We start from the raw sequence: 17,773 nt of genomic DNA, 5'->3' as shown, positions 1-17,773 counted from the left end.
AATTTCCCCCAAGCCACTATGTTGTGACACATTGAGCTGTCTTGTGGCCGTTGCAGATCCACCAACTCCCCCCCCCCCCAGCTTGGATTTCATTCTTGTCCATTATAGCCGTGAAAGGAAGCGGACAGCCTTTGCTGGCAGCACGATCTCTGCAGCCTCCTGCCAGTCCCTACAGAGACACAGTATCAGCCTTTTCGGCCTCCCATAAGCCAATGCTCATGCTTGGCTTGTACGCTGGCGTTTGTGGTCTGCCCGGCGTTTTTTGTGTGTGAGACGACAGCCGGATTAGTACCGTTCGTGACAGTTGTTTCAATGAAAGCTGGATAGGAGGGAGGACATAACTATCGGCATCGCTTGAGGAAACAGGTTCATGAAGATTCATGTCTCATTCTGGTTTAGCTGCAGGTTTTTTTTTTAATTGAAGATGAGTCTGTGCACATCTTTTTAGAAATAATTATTTCATCCTATTCTTTTTACGTTGACATCAAGTCTTGCCAATGTTTTACAAGTAGGAACTGGGTTAAAAATCGATTACCAGTAATCCTGAAAACCCCCTTATTGACACATCAAATCTATTACATACATTATTTTGACAGAATTTTTAAGTGTATTTCAGTTTTATTCACACAAGTCCTTTCTATGTTCAGTTTAAAAGTGAAATGTAACAAATAAATGGAAATTCAATCAATCATTTTGAATTGGAGTTAGTCGGGCAGTGATAAGCAGCCCTAATTACAAATAGTCCAATTTTGTGAAACAAACACCTTAGTGTTTTTTTTTTTTAAATAGCCAGCTGGATGTTTTAATATGAAAATGTTTAACATTGTCTTCTTTCTGTTGCTGCAGCTGAATTATTCCACCAGTTATCCCAGGCTCTTGAAGTTTTAGCCGATGCTGCGGCAAGGGTGAGGCTAACAGCGTTTTCTTAATGAATGAAGTATCCACAGGTAACAAAAACCCCTCCTGATGACTAATGTCGTCTGCAGGCTGCTTATGACAAAGTCTGTGCTGCCAAGAAACAAGCAGAAGAAAGAAACAGGAAACTTGATGATAAGAGGAAGAAAATTAAACTTGGTGAGTCGTTTTGTTCAGATTCATTCACTGATCTCAGTTATTTAGAATATTCTGTTGTAGTGTCCAAAATTACTTGTATTTTAGAGAAAAGTAAAAATGCACAATGTATCGCCATGAACTTGTGTAGTTTATTATTATTTTTTTTAAATGACAGACTTGGAGGCCAGAGAAAGACGAGCAGAAGCCCAGAGTCAGGAGGACGTGCAGATCACCAGAACCCTTGAAGAAGAGGTGAGAAGGGTTAAAGGAGGCACATGGAGATAGGACAAGCTCCAACATGGCAGAAAAAAGTAGTATAATAGAAATAATGTAGTAGAAATGTATTGTTACTAAATATTTCTTTCTTTGGTGTCAAAAGTCTCAGCAGGAATATTAGATATTTTCAACTATCCAATCAAACTTTGTTCAAACCAGAAATGCTAAGAGTGCTTTTTGGGAGTGTTTCCTTACATATTATAGATTGAATTTCTGATCCCCTTAGACTAATGTCATTAAAGGACCAATATCATGCAAAATCAACCTTTTTGAGCCTTTAAAAGTGTTATGATGTTAATTTATCACTAACAACAACCCCAAAGTGGTATTTTGATCCATTTACGCACTTCTGAGTATTCTTCTAAAAACCTGCGCTGTGAGCACCAGCCCCTCCCAATCCACAAAAACAATCGAGTCCTCACCTTGTGACGTAACAAAGTGGGGAACCGCCCCTTCCAGGAAGAGTCTGCACCACCCCCCAGGCTAACACACACGCCTACTTTCTCTGTGGAGCTAGTGGTGTTCGGCAAAAAGGATTTCCTTTTAAATGCACAATATGCACATCCATCTTTGGAACAGTTTGGATGTTGTTTGCTTTCGTGGCTGAGACGCAGACACGCTGCCGAGGCCGGCTCTAGGTTGATGTCATGAAATGAGCGACACTCATAACTCATATTTCATAAAATCTTTGTTATATGGTGTGCTAAAGGTAACATATTATCATTTATATGGAGACCGTTTACTCTTAAAGGCCTAAAAAAGCATGATACAGACTCTTTAAGTGTATTTTTGATTTTCAATTTTGATTTAATGACTAAAAGTATGCAAATAAAAACCATAATAGAAGAAAAAAAAAACTTAAACGCAAAGTTGTTATGATTTGGGTTGTTGAAATAATCTAAAACCTACATTGATGTAAGTAAATAATGATAGGGAATATTATCTTTGTGTGACCATGTTTTTATCCACAGTTGAACGCATATCATTTGAAAAAGGGAAGCAGAAAATCTGTATTTAAAAACAAAGAGTCTGCAGTTGTGTTTTCCACTCTGTTTAAGAAAATAAAAAAAGCTGCACGTTCTGTTCGGATTGCTAATTATTTGTTAGATTACAACACATTTCTGCAATATAGATGGGAAACAAAGCTCCTCTAGGAAACCCATTAAATCTGAGAAACATGTATTCTATTGTAGTCAATCGTTAATAGAGATTGCATTCTACCCCAAATTGAAAGGTTACCATATCTACAGTAATGTGTCTGTGTGTGAAAGATTGCCCGCTTAAGAGAGGAGGGATCCCGACAGCTGGCAGAGGAACAGCGGCTCATCAGGGAGCAGATTCAGAGGGAGCTAGAAGAACAACGACAAACTGGAGGTTACTTTCAGACAAATACACACTCTTTTTATATGAATCCATGTTTTTTCCCCCTTCTAAACCAAATATGTTCATTGGAGCCATGCGATGCCGTGATGAATCCAGCTATTTTGATCATTCTTCCCGTTTTACTGACTGGTCTGTTTAACCGCAGCGGCCACTAGAAACCCTGTGGTTTACCAAATATTGTGCAAGAAAGGGTCAATAATAAAAAGAAAGGAGAAGATGGCTAATTTTAGGCTCTTGGCAGTAACACAAGTCTGCAAATATGCAAAGGAATGCCAAGCTTTAAACATGGCCACATCACTGTCCATCAGCTTTTAACCTCCTAATTTTTAAATTTCCTCAGGGATTATTAAAGACCGATAGAAGTAGAAGTAAAACACTTTTTGCCGTTAATCGAAAATCTACCTTCTTACTGCCTTCACTGTACATGTTGGCACATATTGTGAGTCTATATATGCACTGATCTTTCAGCAATGTGATTTTTGTTTTTGTTTTTACAGAATCGGGAGGAAAGAGTGGCGCAACCCCCAAACTGAAGGTATGTTTTACTGGAATGGGCTTTTAATTAGGGGGACAAGATTGAAAGTTGGAAAGATCAGATGGAAAGTAACAGGGGCTCCTTACATGTTCAGGTGGAACTGATCCAACTGTGCTAAAGTGCTAACAGAAAATCAATGGGATTTTAACAGAAATAAGTTTTTGTTTAAATGTGTAGATCAAAGGCATAGTCTTAATTCTGGTGCACACATGTTCTAAAGTGAAGATCGACACATCAGTTGAACTGGATCCATGACAGTGGAAGGCTCTGCCTGTATCAAAGAACACAGGACACGATAGATTAGGTGTTTAAATGTTATATGATTTTAAATGTAATAGCCATCTGGGGTGGCAGCATTCTTTTCTGATGCTTATTCAGCCAGAAAAAAACAGGGCAATTGACAAGTTTACATCTTATATTCTTTTGTTTTTTTACTTTTTAAAATTCTTTTTAAAGACCCACTCTGATCATCTGTGGGTGGATTTTCAGCAAAAAAGCAAACAGAGAGCAACATAATGCAATCAGAGATGCAGCAAGTTGAACATGTAAAACTAATCAGTCATTTATTTATCCTTCCAATCATAGGGATTTGCTGCACACACTGAACTGGAAATGCTCGGCTCTCTTCTTCCTTTAAACTACAAGTTCTTAATGTTTTTGTTTATATTTTATACAAGAGATTTGTGCATTTTTACCTATTTAAATGCTCACTCCTTGGTCCTACCATGAAGTCCTTTTTCTGAGTCTGTTCTGAGAAATAATGTTATAATTTGCCATAACAATCAGTTTAGATTCAAATTTTACTCTAATAATAATATCAATATTCAGAATAAACTATTTTGGGCCCAATACTGACCCCTGTGGGGCTTTACAGGTTATGTTGGTGGTTCCTAATCTGAAGTTTCCAATCTGCAAAAGATTTTTTTTTTTTTTACAACTTTTTAATCAACAAAGTGCAACTTCTTATACACCAAACTGTTTCAAACAAAAAAAAAGTTATAATGTATAAAAAGCTTTGATTTGCAAGATTTGCTTTCTATGAGCAGAGCTGTTGACTTAATATTACTAATGGTATGGATCTGTTGCCTCTAAATCATACTGGCTTGCCAAAAGCAAATTTTGTTTACTGATCCTTGGATGTAGGAATTACTTTAATCGACTAAAAAATTTAACATCCGCTTCCAGCTTTTAAAAATGTAACCGAAAATGCAGGGCAGCGTGTTTAAGTTCAGGAACATTCAGCCTGCTTTGAAATACTTAACTATGTCTTGTTTTTTTTTTAAGAACAAAGTTTGAGATGATTCAGTGGAGATTCTCAGGTGGTTGAGTCCAGGTGTGAAGTGTCTCTCACTCGTCCACCACCCTTGGCGTGGAAGAAAATTAACTGCAGGTCTTGCAGGTGGATCACTGGTGACGTTCCAGGAGCCTAACAAGCTTGTTTTTCTGTAACTCCAGTTTGACCCGATGGTTTTCAGGAATCTGTGCTTCATCAAAGCCAGTCCTGTCTGGCACTCAGTGCCTCTTCTGCAGCTGAGTTTAATCAATTGTGCACAAAAGCTTAGACATGAGCATGCACTTCTTTAACGGTGAAATCCTCGTGACTAATGTTGGCCTCTTTTCCCTTTTTGTCCTCCTGCTTTGTCTTTCTTCCAGTTGAAGTGGAAGTGTAAAAAAGATGACGAGATGAACGGAGGCTACTCTCACGACATTCTTTTTAAACTACTACAAAAGGTAGGCATCCCAAAAAAAACCCACCAAAATTTAGAATTGAACCACAGAGCCAATCATTTATTCAACTACCACACCTATGCAATAAAATATGAGTTAATTATTTATCTAGACATTTCTGCCCGGAGACAAGGAACCTGACCACAGAGCCAGCTCATTCTAGTATGGCATCAGTGCTGTAGATTGTTTACTCTTTTCTTTAACAGCAAGGCCTATTAAGTTTTGTTGCAGTGAAAGTGCTCAGGGCAATGTTGAACTGCCCATTAAAAGCCAAACACGGCATCGTTTGTGCCCCGCTTACCAGGTGGTTAAACAGTGCCGAGGGAGGAATAAGGAAATGCGCTCTTCTCATGCAACGCACTACCACCTTATGTCATGAGCCTTCGCGAGGAATTTTCTCTAGGGGGGCAGGTTAGAGTGAGGTAAGGATGGGGCAATTGTCAGGGATGTCAAGCTGGCAGGAAGCACGGATTTGAAATTTATCCTCGGCACGCATCTAGTGGATTTAGTCATGAACTGGAGTGAGAAAAGGCTGAGTTTCTTAAGCAAAGGGAACACACTTTTGAATAAAAGAAAAATCTGTCAAGCTCCAGTGAGTGACAGTTAATGGCTCGGGTAAATGGAAATAGCCTCTGCTGCGTGGGAAAGCGAGGATCGTTGTGTGTGTTCATGGAGGAGGACATGTGTGGACTTGTGTACTTTGGCAGCTCAAAATAATAAATCTATGTTGAGGGGGTAAAATATGTTAAGATATTTATATTTTGCGAAATAGAAGCCTTTTGAGAGTCTCTTTTGTCTCTGTTGGCTGGCTCCAGAGTGTCCTCTGTAAGTATTTCTGTTTCTGGACTTTCCCAGAAAGCTGCATTTGTCCAGAAACGAGAGAGGCCACATCACTCCTACTCATTGCTCCCAAGTCCAGCTCTGGTAGAGGTCAGCTAAGAGAAGTGTTAATGCTGTTACTAAAAGAAAAACTGATATTAAAAGCACATTTTCCTTGTGAAAAAATATTAATTTTCTATGGAAAGAAAAAGAAAAGTGGTTCAGATGCTCTTTTACGAGGAACTTTATCTGGCAGACAAAATCTGCAAAAAGTAGCTGAACTGACAACATCCGGTTTTCTTTCTACTCTTTTTTTTTTTTTTTTTTTTTTTTTTTTAGATGTAAGGCACTACCTAAGCCTCACATCTTGTCTTGTTTCCAAATGCCCGTGTTGGCGAAACCTTTGTTCAGCAGTGTTTTGAATTTTCAGTTCCGCACATGTTTTTATTTTTACGGTTATGGTTTGTACTCTGAAAGGAAAACGAATTTGGATGTTCTGCCTCTTTCCTCTTCCTCTACTTGACTTTTGCTCTTTTCCCTCTGCTGTGTCTTGCAGTACGGGGATGTTTTGAATCTAATTGTGTCAAGTAAGAAAAAAGGGAGCGCTGTGGTGGAGTTTGCATCCGTAAGAGCAGCTGTAAGTAACCCCACGTTTGTTCATGGAGTTTCTGAAGGACACATGTGGATAAAATGTCGAACACATGTTTAAAAGTCTTGAGTCAGTCCCTGAGTTTGTTTTTTTATTTTTGCAAACACATATTTTTAAGAATCAACCTCTTATTCTGTGTCCGTTGGAACTAGGGATATCCCAATCAGGTTTTTTCCGAATCCAAGTCATTTGCCGATCCAGAGTACCGATCCAATACTTTTGTAACACATTTAAAAACTGAACAAACTTAATGAACAGATCCAAGTTTTTTCCAATTTTTTTGAATTAACAAAGTAAGTTAGAATAGTGCAACTATCAACTAGTAAAAATAGTTAACTAATAACTAGTAAAAACCAATGATTGTTGGTCATTAGTCAGACGAAGATTGGTGACTGTAGTGTTAGTATCTTCAGAACTATTGAACATTTTTGATCAGATGGGATTTACATCTGTTAAAAAATCTAAAAAAATAATGATGACTTTTATTTTTAATGGTTGTAGCATAAATTTGAATGTGAGTATTAGGCCTGCACAATATACCGCAAATTTATTGTTATCGCGAAATCAAGCGGTGCAATACCCATATCGCAAAAGACAGCGAAAATTGCAAGAAATGGTTACCTTAAATGTGCTAAACCACATAAAGCATCAACATTTCTAAGTTTATTTCTGTTGTACAAACTCTAATATCATATCATAATATTGATAACAATCCTCTTTTGGTTGGAAAAGCTCCTTTTATGTAAATTTAAACATCCTTTATGAAATATTGGGATAAATTGAGCTTTTTTTCATTTGAAAAACCAACAGATTATCCATGTGAGCATTCGTTGACACTTTTGTCCTCTTATAGGAGCTGGCTTTAAGCAATGAAAGTGGCTTAAGTGGGAACCCCATAAAGATTTCATGGCTGGAAGGGAAACCCGAGCCAGTTGCTGAGGCGTCTCAATCGGGCCAGTTTCTGTCCTCACAGGTACTTTCTTGAACATGGTGACGCTTTACTGTCTTTCTCTTCCACCAAGCACATCAAATACCCCCATTCGCCTCCAAATTTGACCCACAGCAAGAGCTGTGCTATCTTTTGGTTTTTATTCTCACATCAGTTGTGAAAACATTGCTGCAGGGCTTGCAGTTGCCTCGTCAGGCCGTGCGCAGCAATCTTTGAGTAAGTGAACGTCAGTTTATTTGTTTTGGGGTCGGGAGGCACCGGGCTCGGCCCTGGCCCACAATCCCTTGTTGGCCGCTCATTAATGGAAATAACCTATGAGACCCCAGGAATTCTTCACTCTGCACAACAGCCCCAGAAGGCAGTTTGCAGTAATGGATGTCTGGCATGTGAGACTGACTAAATGTCTCAGCTGATGCCAAGTGGGTTTATACTTGTAATGCTAGTTATGAAAACTGCTGCTTTTACATTGTGATCTCATTCATCATATTGATTCTCGTGTTATAATATTTTGTTGTCAGGGTTTTTATTTCTGTTCTTTTGAGTCCGTTTTTGTTGTAATTCTTCTTTATCACAATTATCTATTGTGTCATTTAAAAAAAATCAATAATGAAATAATTTCCTTCCTAAAATATCTATATTACATGGCTGACACAGTGTTTTCCTGTCCAAGGACAAACTGATCTCAACGGGATCCACTGAGAATAGAGCAACTTTTCATGTTTAATAGGAAGTAGCATCCAGCTTTACCAAATTTATTTAGATTGTTTGGCTTTAAGGATGAGGATTGCACATGCAAGCAAGGGTTTTCACCCTTCAACTCGGTGTGTGGCGTCAGACCACCTGCCTGAGGTTAGAGCCTGACACTGAGTATGAGCACTGGGACTTGTCTTACGAATCCTTTTTAAATGTTGCTATAGTTACTTGGTTTCCTGGTGTTTTTCTTTAGTTAAACAAGAACAAAAACATTACTATGTTAGGGGAATTTTCAAACCAACTCAGAGGCGCCACACGATATTGTAGAAATTGCATGTGTCCATCTACAGCTGGCTTTGAATCAGTGGACGCTTGAGTCATTTCAGAAAGAAAAAGGTAATTAGACGCCATAGTTATCTTTTCTTGACTTTATCTTGGATCTGAATATCTGATCCCTCCCTGGTGCCTCAGCGTTAGCCAGCGAAAGCGCGTTCGAGCTTAGTGTTTGTGGTTCTGCTTCTTCAGCTTTGGTGACAAAGTGAGTCTAGAGAACTTAGAGACACAGATGAGCTCAACTTTCTTTTCTTTTTAGCTTGATACACACATTTTGAGCTAAGGGATATACTTAATGTGGGGGAGAGATGTGACAAAACTCACTTAGGATTCCAGAGTACTTAGAAGTGTAAATATTTGCATACAGAGCCTATTATTAAAAGTTATTTCTTTAATTTTTTTTCTATTTTTTCAGAAAGCAGAGGACATATCGATCTATGTCAGTATTTTTACTTATTCAGTTAAAGAGTCATGCTAGTTGGGAGTATCTGCATAAACAATAAAGAATTTTATTAGACACGAGTCCTCCAGAAAATCCGATATGCATTAATATTATTGGAACAATAGTTTTTCCTAATATTCATTTTATTATTGTTTTCCTGTTTCTCTTTATTTCCTTCTTAATTATATCATCTTCCGCCATTTTTGGACTTAACTCTTTCTACAATTTTCCGCTATTTTAACCATTCAACTATTAAAATGTTCAGCTTTTTCCAGCTATGACTTGTGGTCCTTCAAATCATTGAACTTTTCAAGATATTCCAGGATTTCCAGGATTTTTGCCTCCATTGAAATACATGGGGAATTCCTTTGAAAACTTTTGCCTCGCAGAAGCTCGTTGGTTCGATACCTGGCGATCGCATTGTTTTTTTTTTTTTACAGAAGTATCTTTTTTGTTTTTGTGTTGTTTTCACTTTATTTATGGTCAGCTTTGATTATTTCTCTCTATTTTTTTGTGTGCCAAGTATTGCCCTTTACGTTTCATTTTTATTCAGCAGTATAGCATTCAACCCTGCATTTTCTTCTGGAAATGCAGCCTCTTCTAGTTTTATTTGCAGTTCAGTTCTTACCTCTCTGACGTTTTTCTAAACCCAATCAAACCCTTTTGGGGAGACCGGGTTGCTGGAGCCTATCCACCGGCTGTTTGGCAAAGGCGGGTACACCCTTGGTGGTTCACCAGTCCCAGTCGCAGGGCCACACACTCTCACATTCACACCTAGTGAGAATTTAGATTCACCAGTTGACCTAAAATACATTTTTCTCGACTGTGGAAATAGTCAGAGTGCCTCCAGAACATGCAAGCTCCACACAAAAAAGGTGCCTGCCGGGTTTTGAACCAGGATCATCCTGCTGTGAGGGGAATGCTTACTACTATACCACCGTGCAGCCCTCAGGTCCTATCAATTCTTAATATTTTTTTAAAATAAATTCTAATTTCGCTATTAATCACATTTTTCAGTAAAGAAACCAACAGCTAAAATTGATGTATGAAATTGGTTCATTTCAAATAAAAGTGGCCTTTGTGCCTTCAGAAAATCAGTAAAGGTCGCAAAAATGGATGAAAGTAAAATCTCTTCCAGGATCTGTGTATAACTGTCTCTGAAAGCCTGACAAACTGTGGATTCCACAGTTTGTGACGGAACCCTCAGACTCTCATAAACGTGGATCCATAGCCTGACAGTCTGCTATGTCCCTGCCAGACTTGAAGTCATGGCTTCCAGAAAGATGATGCCATCATAAATCAGTGGCTTCATGGTTTACTGTGCAGTTTACCATCAATTATTTAAAGGAAATCTAATGCAATGGAATTAAGTCAGTGCATGTCTCTTCCTTCCAGAGTCATTGCAGCATTGTTACAACACGAACCAGATGCAAGACGGACATTTTTGAGTTGTTTTTTTCCACTGGTTTACTGGGGCTTGAAAGGTTCTTCCATTGAAAGGATTCTTTGTATGGAAGCATTAAGGCCATGTGATGCTATAGATGCAATCACATCAAGCCGGGTAAGGTTTTTTTTTGGGAGCAGCCGCTTCAACAGCTTTTGGTCTTTTATATGCTTTTGACTATAAAGAAGATTTTTTTTCTGTTGTTAGAGTTATTTCAAACTTGTACTGCTGGTACCATATTTTATTTATGAATTCTTGGACAGTATTAAGCCTGGTATTAGAATATGTTTATTATGCAGTTTAGGATAAATATAGTGTAATCTAAAAAATCTGTGAGTTTTAACATGGATTTAGTTTTTTTAAAACTTTTGTTACCCTTTTTTTTTTTTAGGAATTTGAATGTTGGCTAACATAAAAAATTTGACAAAACAGATGTTTAGAAACCATCTTTATATAGCAATTTTTCTGTTCCTTTTCCACATATCCAAAAGTTATCAAGCTTTCAAAGTTCACTTGCACATTTTCTCCTTGTGCTGGCACCTGTAGAAGCCTAAAATGAATGATTTCTTGCTGTTTTCTTGGATTTTTGCTCTGTTTAAATTCTCAGTAAAACTTTCTGAGCTCTCTGCAGATAAATGACCAGAAAACAAGCTGGGAAAAGGTTTGGGGATTAGTTAAGATGACTGATGACATAAAGGTTTGCAGCTAATTTGTTGGCACACAAAGATTTGTCTACTATATTGTTGGCAAAATTACTGATTAACCGTGTTGTTCTTAAGCAGATTGACTCTCTAACGTGTCTTTACAAGTTAAAAACCTCGTTGTTCTATTCAGAACTGACAATTTTAGTTAAATATTCTTATTTTTGCTAATATATTAACTGAAATTGGACTGACACTTTGTTTAAATTTAATTTCATGTATTTTATTTCTAAAAAAAAATCAAAAGAAGTTAGTTTGTCGCTGACAGAAACAAATAGTTAATTACTGAGTTGATTTCTTAGTTGCCTGTGTGACAGCAGTTTGCATTTCTTGGAATGAGAAAAGTAGTACCACATGTGACTGGGATATTTCACAGATCAAGCAGTATTTGAAGTGCAGAAAAGATAAAGTGCCCTCAATGACAGCCCCCTTCATTCTTCTATCTGTCATGTGGTTGAATATTAATTGAGTTTTTTGGATTTTTTACGCAACACTCGGAGGGAGTATGGAGCCCGCATAAACGCTTTATAAAAACAGACAAAATAATGTCAGCTTGGATGTTTAAGGAAAAGTTTTTATTTAATGTATTGTAAGTATTTCTAAGTCTGTTTGTTTTTCTCTTCTTAGTTTCTGAATGCGACGTGTCATAATATCTCTTTGACATTGCACAGTTGAACAAACTGAACTAAGCTGATGATGGGTCACAGTCTAAGGTGCCAATCACAGAATAGCTCGGCCTTCTACCCATTATCTGGGAGATTCAGATGCATCTAAAAAACTCAAAGCTGTCAGTTTTCCGTTGTTTAGGCCTTCAAATTATTTATGAACTTCTCAAAAAACAAAAAAATACCTTTCTTGCTTTGAGTTTTTTCCAATTTTAAAATGTTTTTTTTTTGCTTTTTACGGCCTTACAATTTCTCGTTCCTCCAGGATGGTTCCATAGCAAAAAATGTTTTACAAAACTTCTTCAAGTAAAAGAAAAAAAAAGTCCAGATGAACTATTTACAAAATTTTTCTAATGTGTCCAAGTCTATCTTTTTCTTCTTCTTCTTTCTTAACGACTGGTTGTTATGTGACAAATGAAACTTGCATTCTCAAATTTGGCCTCTGATACTTAAAAAGCCCAAGTAAATGTCTGTCCGCCAGGACGTGTAAACATTCTCATGAGGTTTGGCCATAGAACCGCCAATCTTGAAATTTGAATGAGTATTGTAATGTATTTATTTATTTTCTTGACTTGAATTAAAAAAAAAAGAAAAACGCAGATTAGTTCACTTTTTATTTCTCAACAAATGTTTCACAAACGAAAGGGTTTATATAAGACATAGAGATGGTGTTTTGAATGAGAGACACCATTATATACATAACATACATACGCAGACTGAGCTGTTTTTTTTTTTTTTTTGGGACATCAAGCTTTGATTTTGCTGCTTGAAGCAGAACATACGGTATATTAAATTGGGTTCTATAGAGAAGTTTGTCAGTTGCCTCCCCACAAAACACAAGCTTGACCAGCGTTTGAAAAGTTATTGCTCCTAGGCCCCCAGTTTTCTGATTTTTGTTTTCCTCCTTTGGTCTGACCATATGACATTTTTTTATGCTTTCAGCGCGGCGCATGCGAGATGCAGCGTGCATGTCTTTTGTGTCAGGGGTCTGTTTGTTCAGAAGGAAGCGTTTAGACTGATCAGGGCTTCTGCTGCCGTAATGGATGTCTCTGGCCCTCCTCCCTCGACATCCCCTGCATATGTGGAGGTCTCATGTTACCCTTTCTCGTGCACCTCTCACGATAGCATCAGACTCTGATTTACAGCTAAGAAAACAGGGTTCTGTGGATTCTTCTGAGGTCCTGGACCTGTGGCCTGGTTTGCTGTCCTGCCCAACCTGCCACCGCTGACTGGCTTTTATTGGAAGCAGAGCTAAATGTTTGTTTTCACTGCACCGTTGGGAAGGAGAGATGGGGGGTACCTTGGTGTACCTTTGAGTGGGGCCTCCGGGATGCGTGCGAAGTCAAATTGCCCTCTGCACACAATAGATCGGCAAGCACGCCAAGACATCACAACTCGAAGACCTTGGACTCTAGCCTTTTGCTTCTCCCTCCTTAAACACAATACTCTTAAGTTTTAACAGCCGTCCTCTGTGCTGTGCTGTGTGGTTTACAATACCAAAGGAGAAATGTAAAAGATATTTAAAAAATGCCCATCTCAAAGTTTGACAGGGTTCAATAATTAACCGGGATGTTTTAGGGGAAACATTAACTTTAAGTGCTGCTCTGTCTTCTGTCTTCCCACATTGTTTACACTCCAAAAATGAGTCTGTTCCCTTTGAATACATAGATGTTTGGTGCTTGCTTAAGGATAAAAATTGATTGAAAACATAAAAAACAGTCATTTTCAAGTCCTCTTAGCGATGTTCGCTTGATATCCTGCTTAATTGTGGAGCTTTTCCATCACTTGGAGAACGTCGTCCATGATTGAGGGGCCAAGGTCGAGGTTGAATGAAAAGCTATTGTCCTCGTCTTTAACATCCCCGTTGTAGCTCTCTGTAAACCCTCCATTTGTGCAGGAACTTGCATCGCTTAGTCCAAACCCATGAGCCTCATTTGACCCATCCTTATTTCTTCTTTGGAAATCTTCATCCTTGTCCACCTCGTCTCCCTCGTCACTGTCCAGTAACGGCATAGAGCTACATTTCTTCTTCCTGTGGTCCAAAGACCACTTGGGGCTCTGCTTAGCCTCAGTCCCATTCAGATCCAGGTTCAGCCGAGGGGGTTTTGGAGGCGGCACACAGGCGAGGAAGAGGTTCTGCTCGCTCTTGGAGCTGTGTCGGAGGAGGCTGTTTCCCTTTTTCAGAAATGACAGATCCCCAAAGCTGTCTGTCAGAGCGTTATTCCCAATATGGGAGATGTGGCGGAAATCTCCCAGAGGCAAACTGATCATGTTGACAGTCACCGTCTCCCTATGCTTGGCGATCCTCCTGGATATTTGACTGGAGGATGGTTTCCTGTTCGTGGACGTTCTAAGCGGCATAATGTCAAATTTGCGTGAGCTAGACCTCCTTGCTTTGTCACTTACTCCTCAAAGTGGTAGAGCTTCAAGGTGTTAGATCATCTGCAACAACACACACAAAATAAGACCAGATAAGAGGGAAATCTGAGCTTACAAACATTGGTTTAAATCACGTCTTAGCCTGGGTTTATGTTTTTCTGCAACAAATTAAAGTATTAGGCTGTTCCTGTCAGCCTGATGAGAATCATCAGCCATTGTTTAGACATTGCACCTGTTACATTTGATTGTAGTTTAATGAAATCCAGCATTGCTTGGCAGAAAAGGGCTGTTCCAAAAATGCTTTGAAGCTTTTATTCCTAAATATTTACTTTCCAAGTTCCATTTCTTCCCATAAATGCAGGTGTGGTCCGCTGCAGATCTGCCAGAGGAAATCTATTAATCTCTTTAAGACTTTCAGGAACCAAAAAAAAAAAAGGAAAAGAAAGACAAATCCCCCAAATATTGTTGTGTATTTTGTTGGCTCTTTTATAATTTAGCTTTGGGAATTCTTTTGAGGAGATCACAATACTCTTTAAGAACTTAATTGGTAAGAAAATCATTTTTTATATTTTACTGTTTATGAGTTACAGAACAATTTGTCATTCAGAAATAAAAAGTAAAAATAGTTCCTGTTAGATACAATAGATGACATGATGTAAAGCCCTAGCTTAAGTTGTGTGATCTGTTGGACTGATACACATTTATTTAACCTAAAAATGACAAAAAAACAAAAAAACTTTTATTTAATCTGTGATTTGTTATAATTACAATGATTTTTATTGATCAATTTAGACATGTGGATGAGGTGATCTGCCTTGCGTCTGTGATTTTATAGCCTTCTAACAGCCTTGCCCACATCAGATCAGCGCTTGTGACTTCACACACACTCACTCCGTAAACTTGTTGGCCACTTCAGCGAACAGGCTTTGTTGACCTGTAAAGGTTTTTATCGGCACTGCAGTAACAGCGGGGGTTTGGAGAGCGTATACACAACAACATTCTTTTCCAAACATGTCAGTTCAACCAAGGAGAAGTCTTAAGATTTCAGCTGTCTGTAATACGGAGACCCTACGTAGCCAAAATAAATGCCAGAGTATGTAATTTAAACAGATTGTTATCTTTGTTGGTAATAAAATGACATCTTTGAGATGAATCATAGAAATGTGATGATTTGTCCATCATTCAGGTAGTTTTAAATCAACAGGTGAGTAAAAATGACTTCAAATATTTACCTGCCGTGCTCAAAAACCCAGGATTGTGGAATCCTGCGCATGTGAATTCCTCTCTGTCAAAAATCTAGGTTGTGTCTACTTTCACGCCCCAAGGAGCTCCTTCATGGCATGATGGGACTTGTTGACTTTTACAGAGAAGTCCTTATTGTATTAAACAAGGAAATGCAACTATTTTCCCCCTCCCATGGCGCAGAACTGCTTTTAATATTAGGAAAGAGGCTTTTACATTTTGTGCGCCTTGTTCTAAATTGATAGAGACAGCTAATTAACTTACCTTTGTCTCTTTTTGTTCTGCTGCTTGGTAATGAATCCGTTTTTGCTAATCCTGAGTGTTAGCTCCCACCTGCTTTGTCAGCGGTTCTTCAGGTGTGGTGCTGGTGAAAGTCCCTTTTTTGCCCTCAGCGATGTCAGAGTACTAAAGACATCCAGGTGGAGGTTATTCACGTTTTTTTCTGTTTTTCCTTTTGTGCTCGTATCGTCTCAGAAAAGTTGCCAGTCCTCAGGTTATGGAGTCCTGTCAGCCGAGTGAGGCTGCCTCGTTGTCATAGGTGTTTTTCAGTCTTGTTGGAGGGCTGACTGCCTGCTTCACCTGCAAAACAGTGTGTGCAAAGCAGGAGTGCCTGCTTGTTATTCATATATTTAGAAAGACTACCACCAGAGTCCATGACTTATTGCTAGAGCGTGTCTGCGAGAGGAAAGTTCAGTTTGAAAAAATTAGTGAATGTTCACAGATTATGTACTTATCTGGAAACAAGGAAGTCATAGCCAGTGAGCAAACAGGTCACTCACCCAGAGGAGGGGGTCAACTGATCCCTAATCTCTGTTGTATTGTCCCTCTGCTCTGCTGGTTTCCTGTCTGCCGGCGTGTTTAAAGCCCCACAGTCCAGCACCTCTCCACACTCTCTTCTGCCTGACTGACGGCCTATAGCTTTTCTGAGTAATCAAATCCCTCACAGACATGTATGAGCAGGCACACTGGGTTTCACAACAGAGACAACTTGTTGCATTTTCATTTCCCACGCCTACAGGGCGTAAAGCACCATAGCCAATTTAGAGAAAACAAAACAAACAAACCTCCAACTGTTGAGAATAAATAGTTTCATTTTTATAAATTGCCACTTTTTACCCCTGTCCCGGTGGGGAAGTGTTGGTCTGTGCCGGATGGGTTACCCATCTGCACCTGGGGCTCTGATCTCTCTCTCTCTGGACTGGGACGGGGAGGGACAACCACCTCGGGGCCCGCGGTTGCTCCAGGTGACACCTCCCATGGCTGCGAGGTCATGGGGTGGGATGGGGTTGGCCCTCTCCTTGGGGGTTGTCTGTGGGAGGGGGGGTCCACTATAGGTCTGGGACCTTGAAGGTTTGGCGGGTTGGGGTCTCCACTAAGGCAATCGGTTGGGGACCTGACTGGTCAGGCTGCCTCGGTCCTGTCAAATCCTGACCAGAGCTCTCATGGGGCAGAGCGCAGGGGCCTGGGCTTGTGCCCTGGGCTTGTGCCCTCTTGGCTCCTCTATCTTTGTGTGGGGTGGGGGGTGTTAGGCCTGGGGGATTGGCTCTCCTTGCGATGGGTCCCCTGGGCTGGGGAGACTGGGGCGCAACGCTGGAGGGGGTTGTTTTACCAATTGGGGGTCAGTCTACCAGCTGGCCCGGACCTACCCTCCTTCCTCTTACAACCACAATTAGGGCGATGGGGTCAACCTGCAATGTATCAAGTACATTGTCTGTACTTGTGTGTTCCAACTGTGGATGAGCCTGGCAAAGTTTACTATGCTCTTTAGGAGCCCCAACCTTTGTTCGGCATCTTTCTCATGGGCAGAGGCGGGTGGCCCCTATCTTGCTCTCTCCCGACCTCCTGTGGGCTGGGCGGATGGATGCCTGGAGCGTTGGGTGGGTCTCCCTTGGGGGGGGGGGGGGGCTTTCTTTTGTGCCCTTATCCTGTGTCTCCAACATCCCTTCTTTCATCTTCTTTCACGTCCAGTCAAAAAAAAAAAAAAGATGCTAATGTAATCGAAATAAATAAAGTTAAGCCTAAAAGACAAAAGGGGTTTATACAAATACACACCTTGTGTGTCGGAAGATCCACAACCCCCTGTTGCGACAGAAGAATATTTTCAACACGACGCCTTCAGCTCCTATCTGTCTGTTTAGCTGTTGGACAGGACAAGTAAAAATAAAAAAGCTGCTTTTATTCAATATTTCCGAATTTGCCGCACATTTTTATGAGCACAGGGAAATGTATACAATCTGCCTTAATGATTGGTGTTTTATAACGGGAAAAGAGCTTATAAAACTCTAAATTTCTTGAACATATTTCTTTCAGTAGTGGTTAAATTAGTTCGTTTTTTTTTCTTTTTGGGGGGGGGGTTACTCCCCTTCTATTGCAGCTATTGGAGCTATATAAAAAAAACCATACATTTAACCTTTATATCACCAAAATTGGACTTTTCCAGTTACCGTATACTGTTTTCAAGATATTAAAATAAAAACATGTC

General features: G+C 39.5%; 2 protein-coding genes across 4 annotated transcripts in view; one reads left to right on the top strand and one right to left on the bottom strand.

Moving 5' to 3' along the window:
- Positions 1 to 17,773, top strand: part of dnajc17 (DnaJ heat shock protein family (Hsp40) member C17) — a 31,663-nt gene that overhangs the window by 6,201 nt on the left and 7,689 nt on the right. The window contains exons 3-11 of one of the 2 annotated variants that reach the window (XM_020713550.2): positions 847 to 905; positions 987 to 1,074; positions 1,229 to 1,305; positions 2,601 to 2,703; positions 3,210 to 3,247; positions 4,901 to 4,978; positions 5,831 to 5,905; positions 6,351 to 6,431; positions 7,297 to 7,416. In XM_020713550.2, coding sequence (XP_020569209.1) covers positions 847 to 905; positions 987 to 1,074; positions 1,229 to 1,305; positions 2,601 to 2,703; positions 3,210 to 3,247; positions 4,901 to 4,978; positions 5,831 to 5,905; positions 6,351 to 6,431; positions 7,297 to 7,416 — 719 coding nt within the window. The remainder of the gene's footprint in view (positions 1 to 846; positions 906 to 986; positions 1,075 to 1,228; positions 1,306 to 2,600; positions 2,704 to 3,209; positions 3,248 to 4,900; positions 4,979 to 5,830; positions 5,906 to 6,350; positions 6,432 to 7,296; positions 7,417 to 17,773) is intronic. The other variant, XM_004082352.4, reaches the window with a different exon arrangement.
- LOC101171540 (cdc42 effector protein 2-like) lies at positions 12,271 to 16,719 on the bottom strand. Of its 2 annotated transcripts, XR_910979.3 has the most exons (3): positions 16,071 to 16,719; positions 15,556 to 15,870; positions 12,271 to 14,112 (listed from the first exon to the last, which is right to left on the bottom strand). XR_910979.3 is itself a non-coding variant. In XM_023951825.1 (2 exons), exon 2 carries the CDS (start codon positions 14,029 to 14,031, stop codon positions 13,432 to 13,434), a length of 600 nt encoding a protein of 199 aa, XP_023807593.1. In that variant the 5' UTR covers positions 14,032 to 14,112; positions 15,282 to 15,548; the 3' UTR covers positions 12,271 to 13,431. The 2 variants fall into 2 exon arrangements, 1 of the variants encoding a protein (XP_023807593.1); XM_023951825.1 differs by lacking the exons at positions 15,556 to 15,870; positions 16,071 to 16,719 and adding an exon at positions 15,282 to 15,548.

This window comes from Oryzias latipes, chromosome 22 (assembly GCF_002234675.1).
Source record: "Oryzias latipes chromosome 22, ASM223467v1".
Taxonomy (NCBI): Eukaryota; Metazoa; Chordata; class Actinopteri; order Beloniformes; family Adrianichthyidae; genus Oryzias; species Oryzias latipes.
Note: the sequence above shows the minus strand (reverse complement) of the source record. Positions and strands in the feature narration are given on the sequence as shown.

What these genes read in the sequence shown, in the direction of transcription:
- LOC101171540 (XM_023951825.1), bottom strand. Translation starts at nt 14,031, where the DNA reads ATGCCGCTTAGAACGTCCACGAACAGGAAACCATCCTCCAGTCAAATA.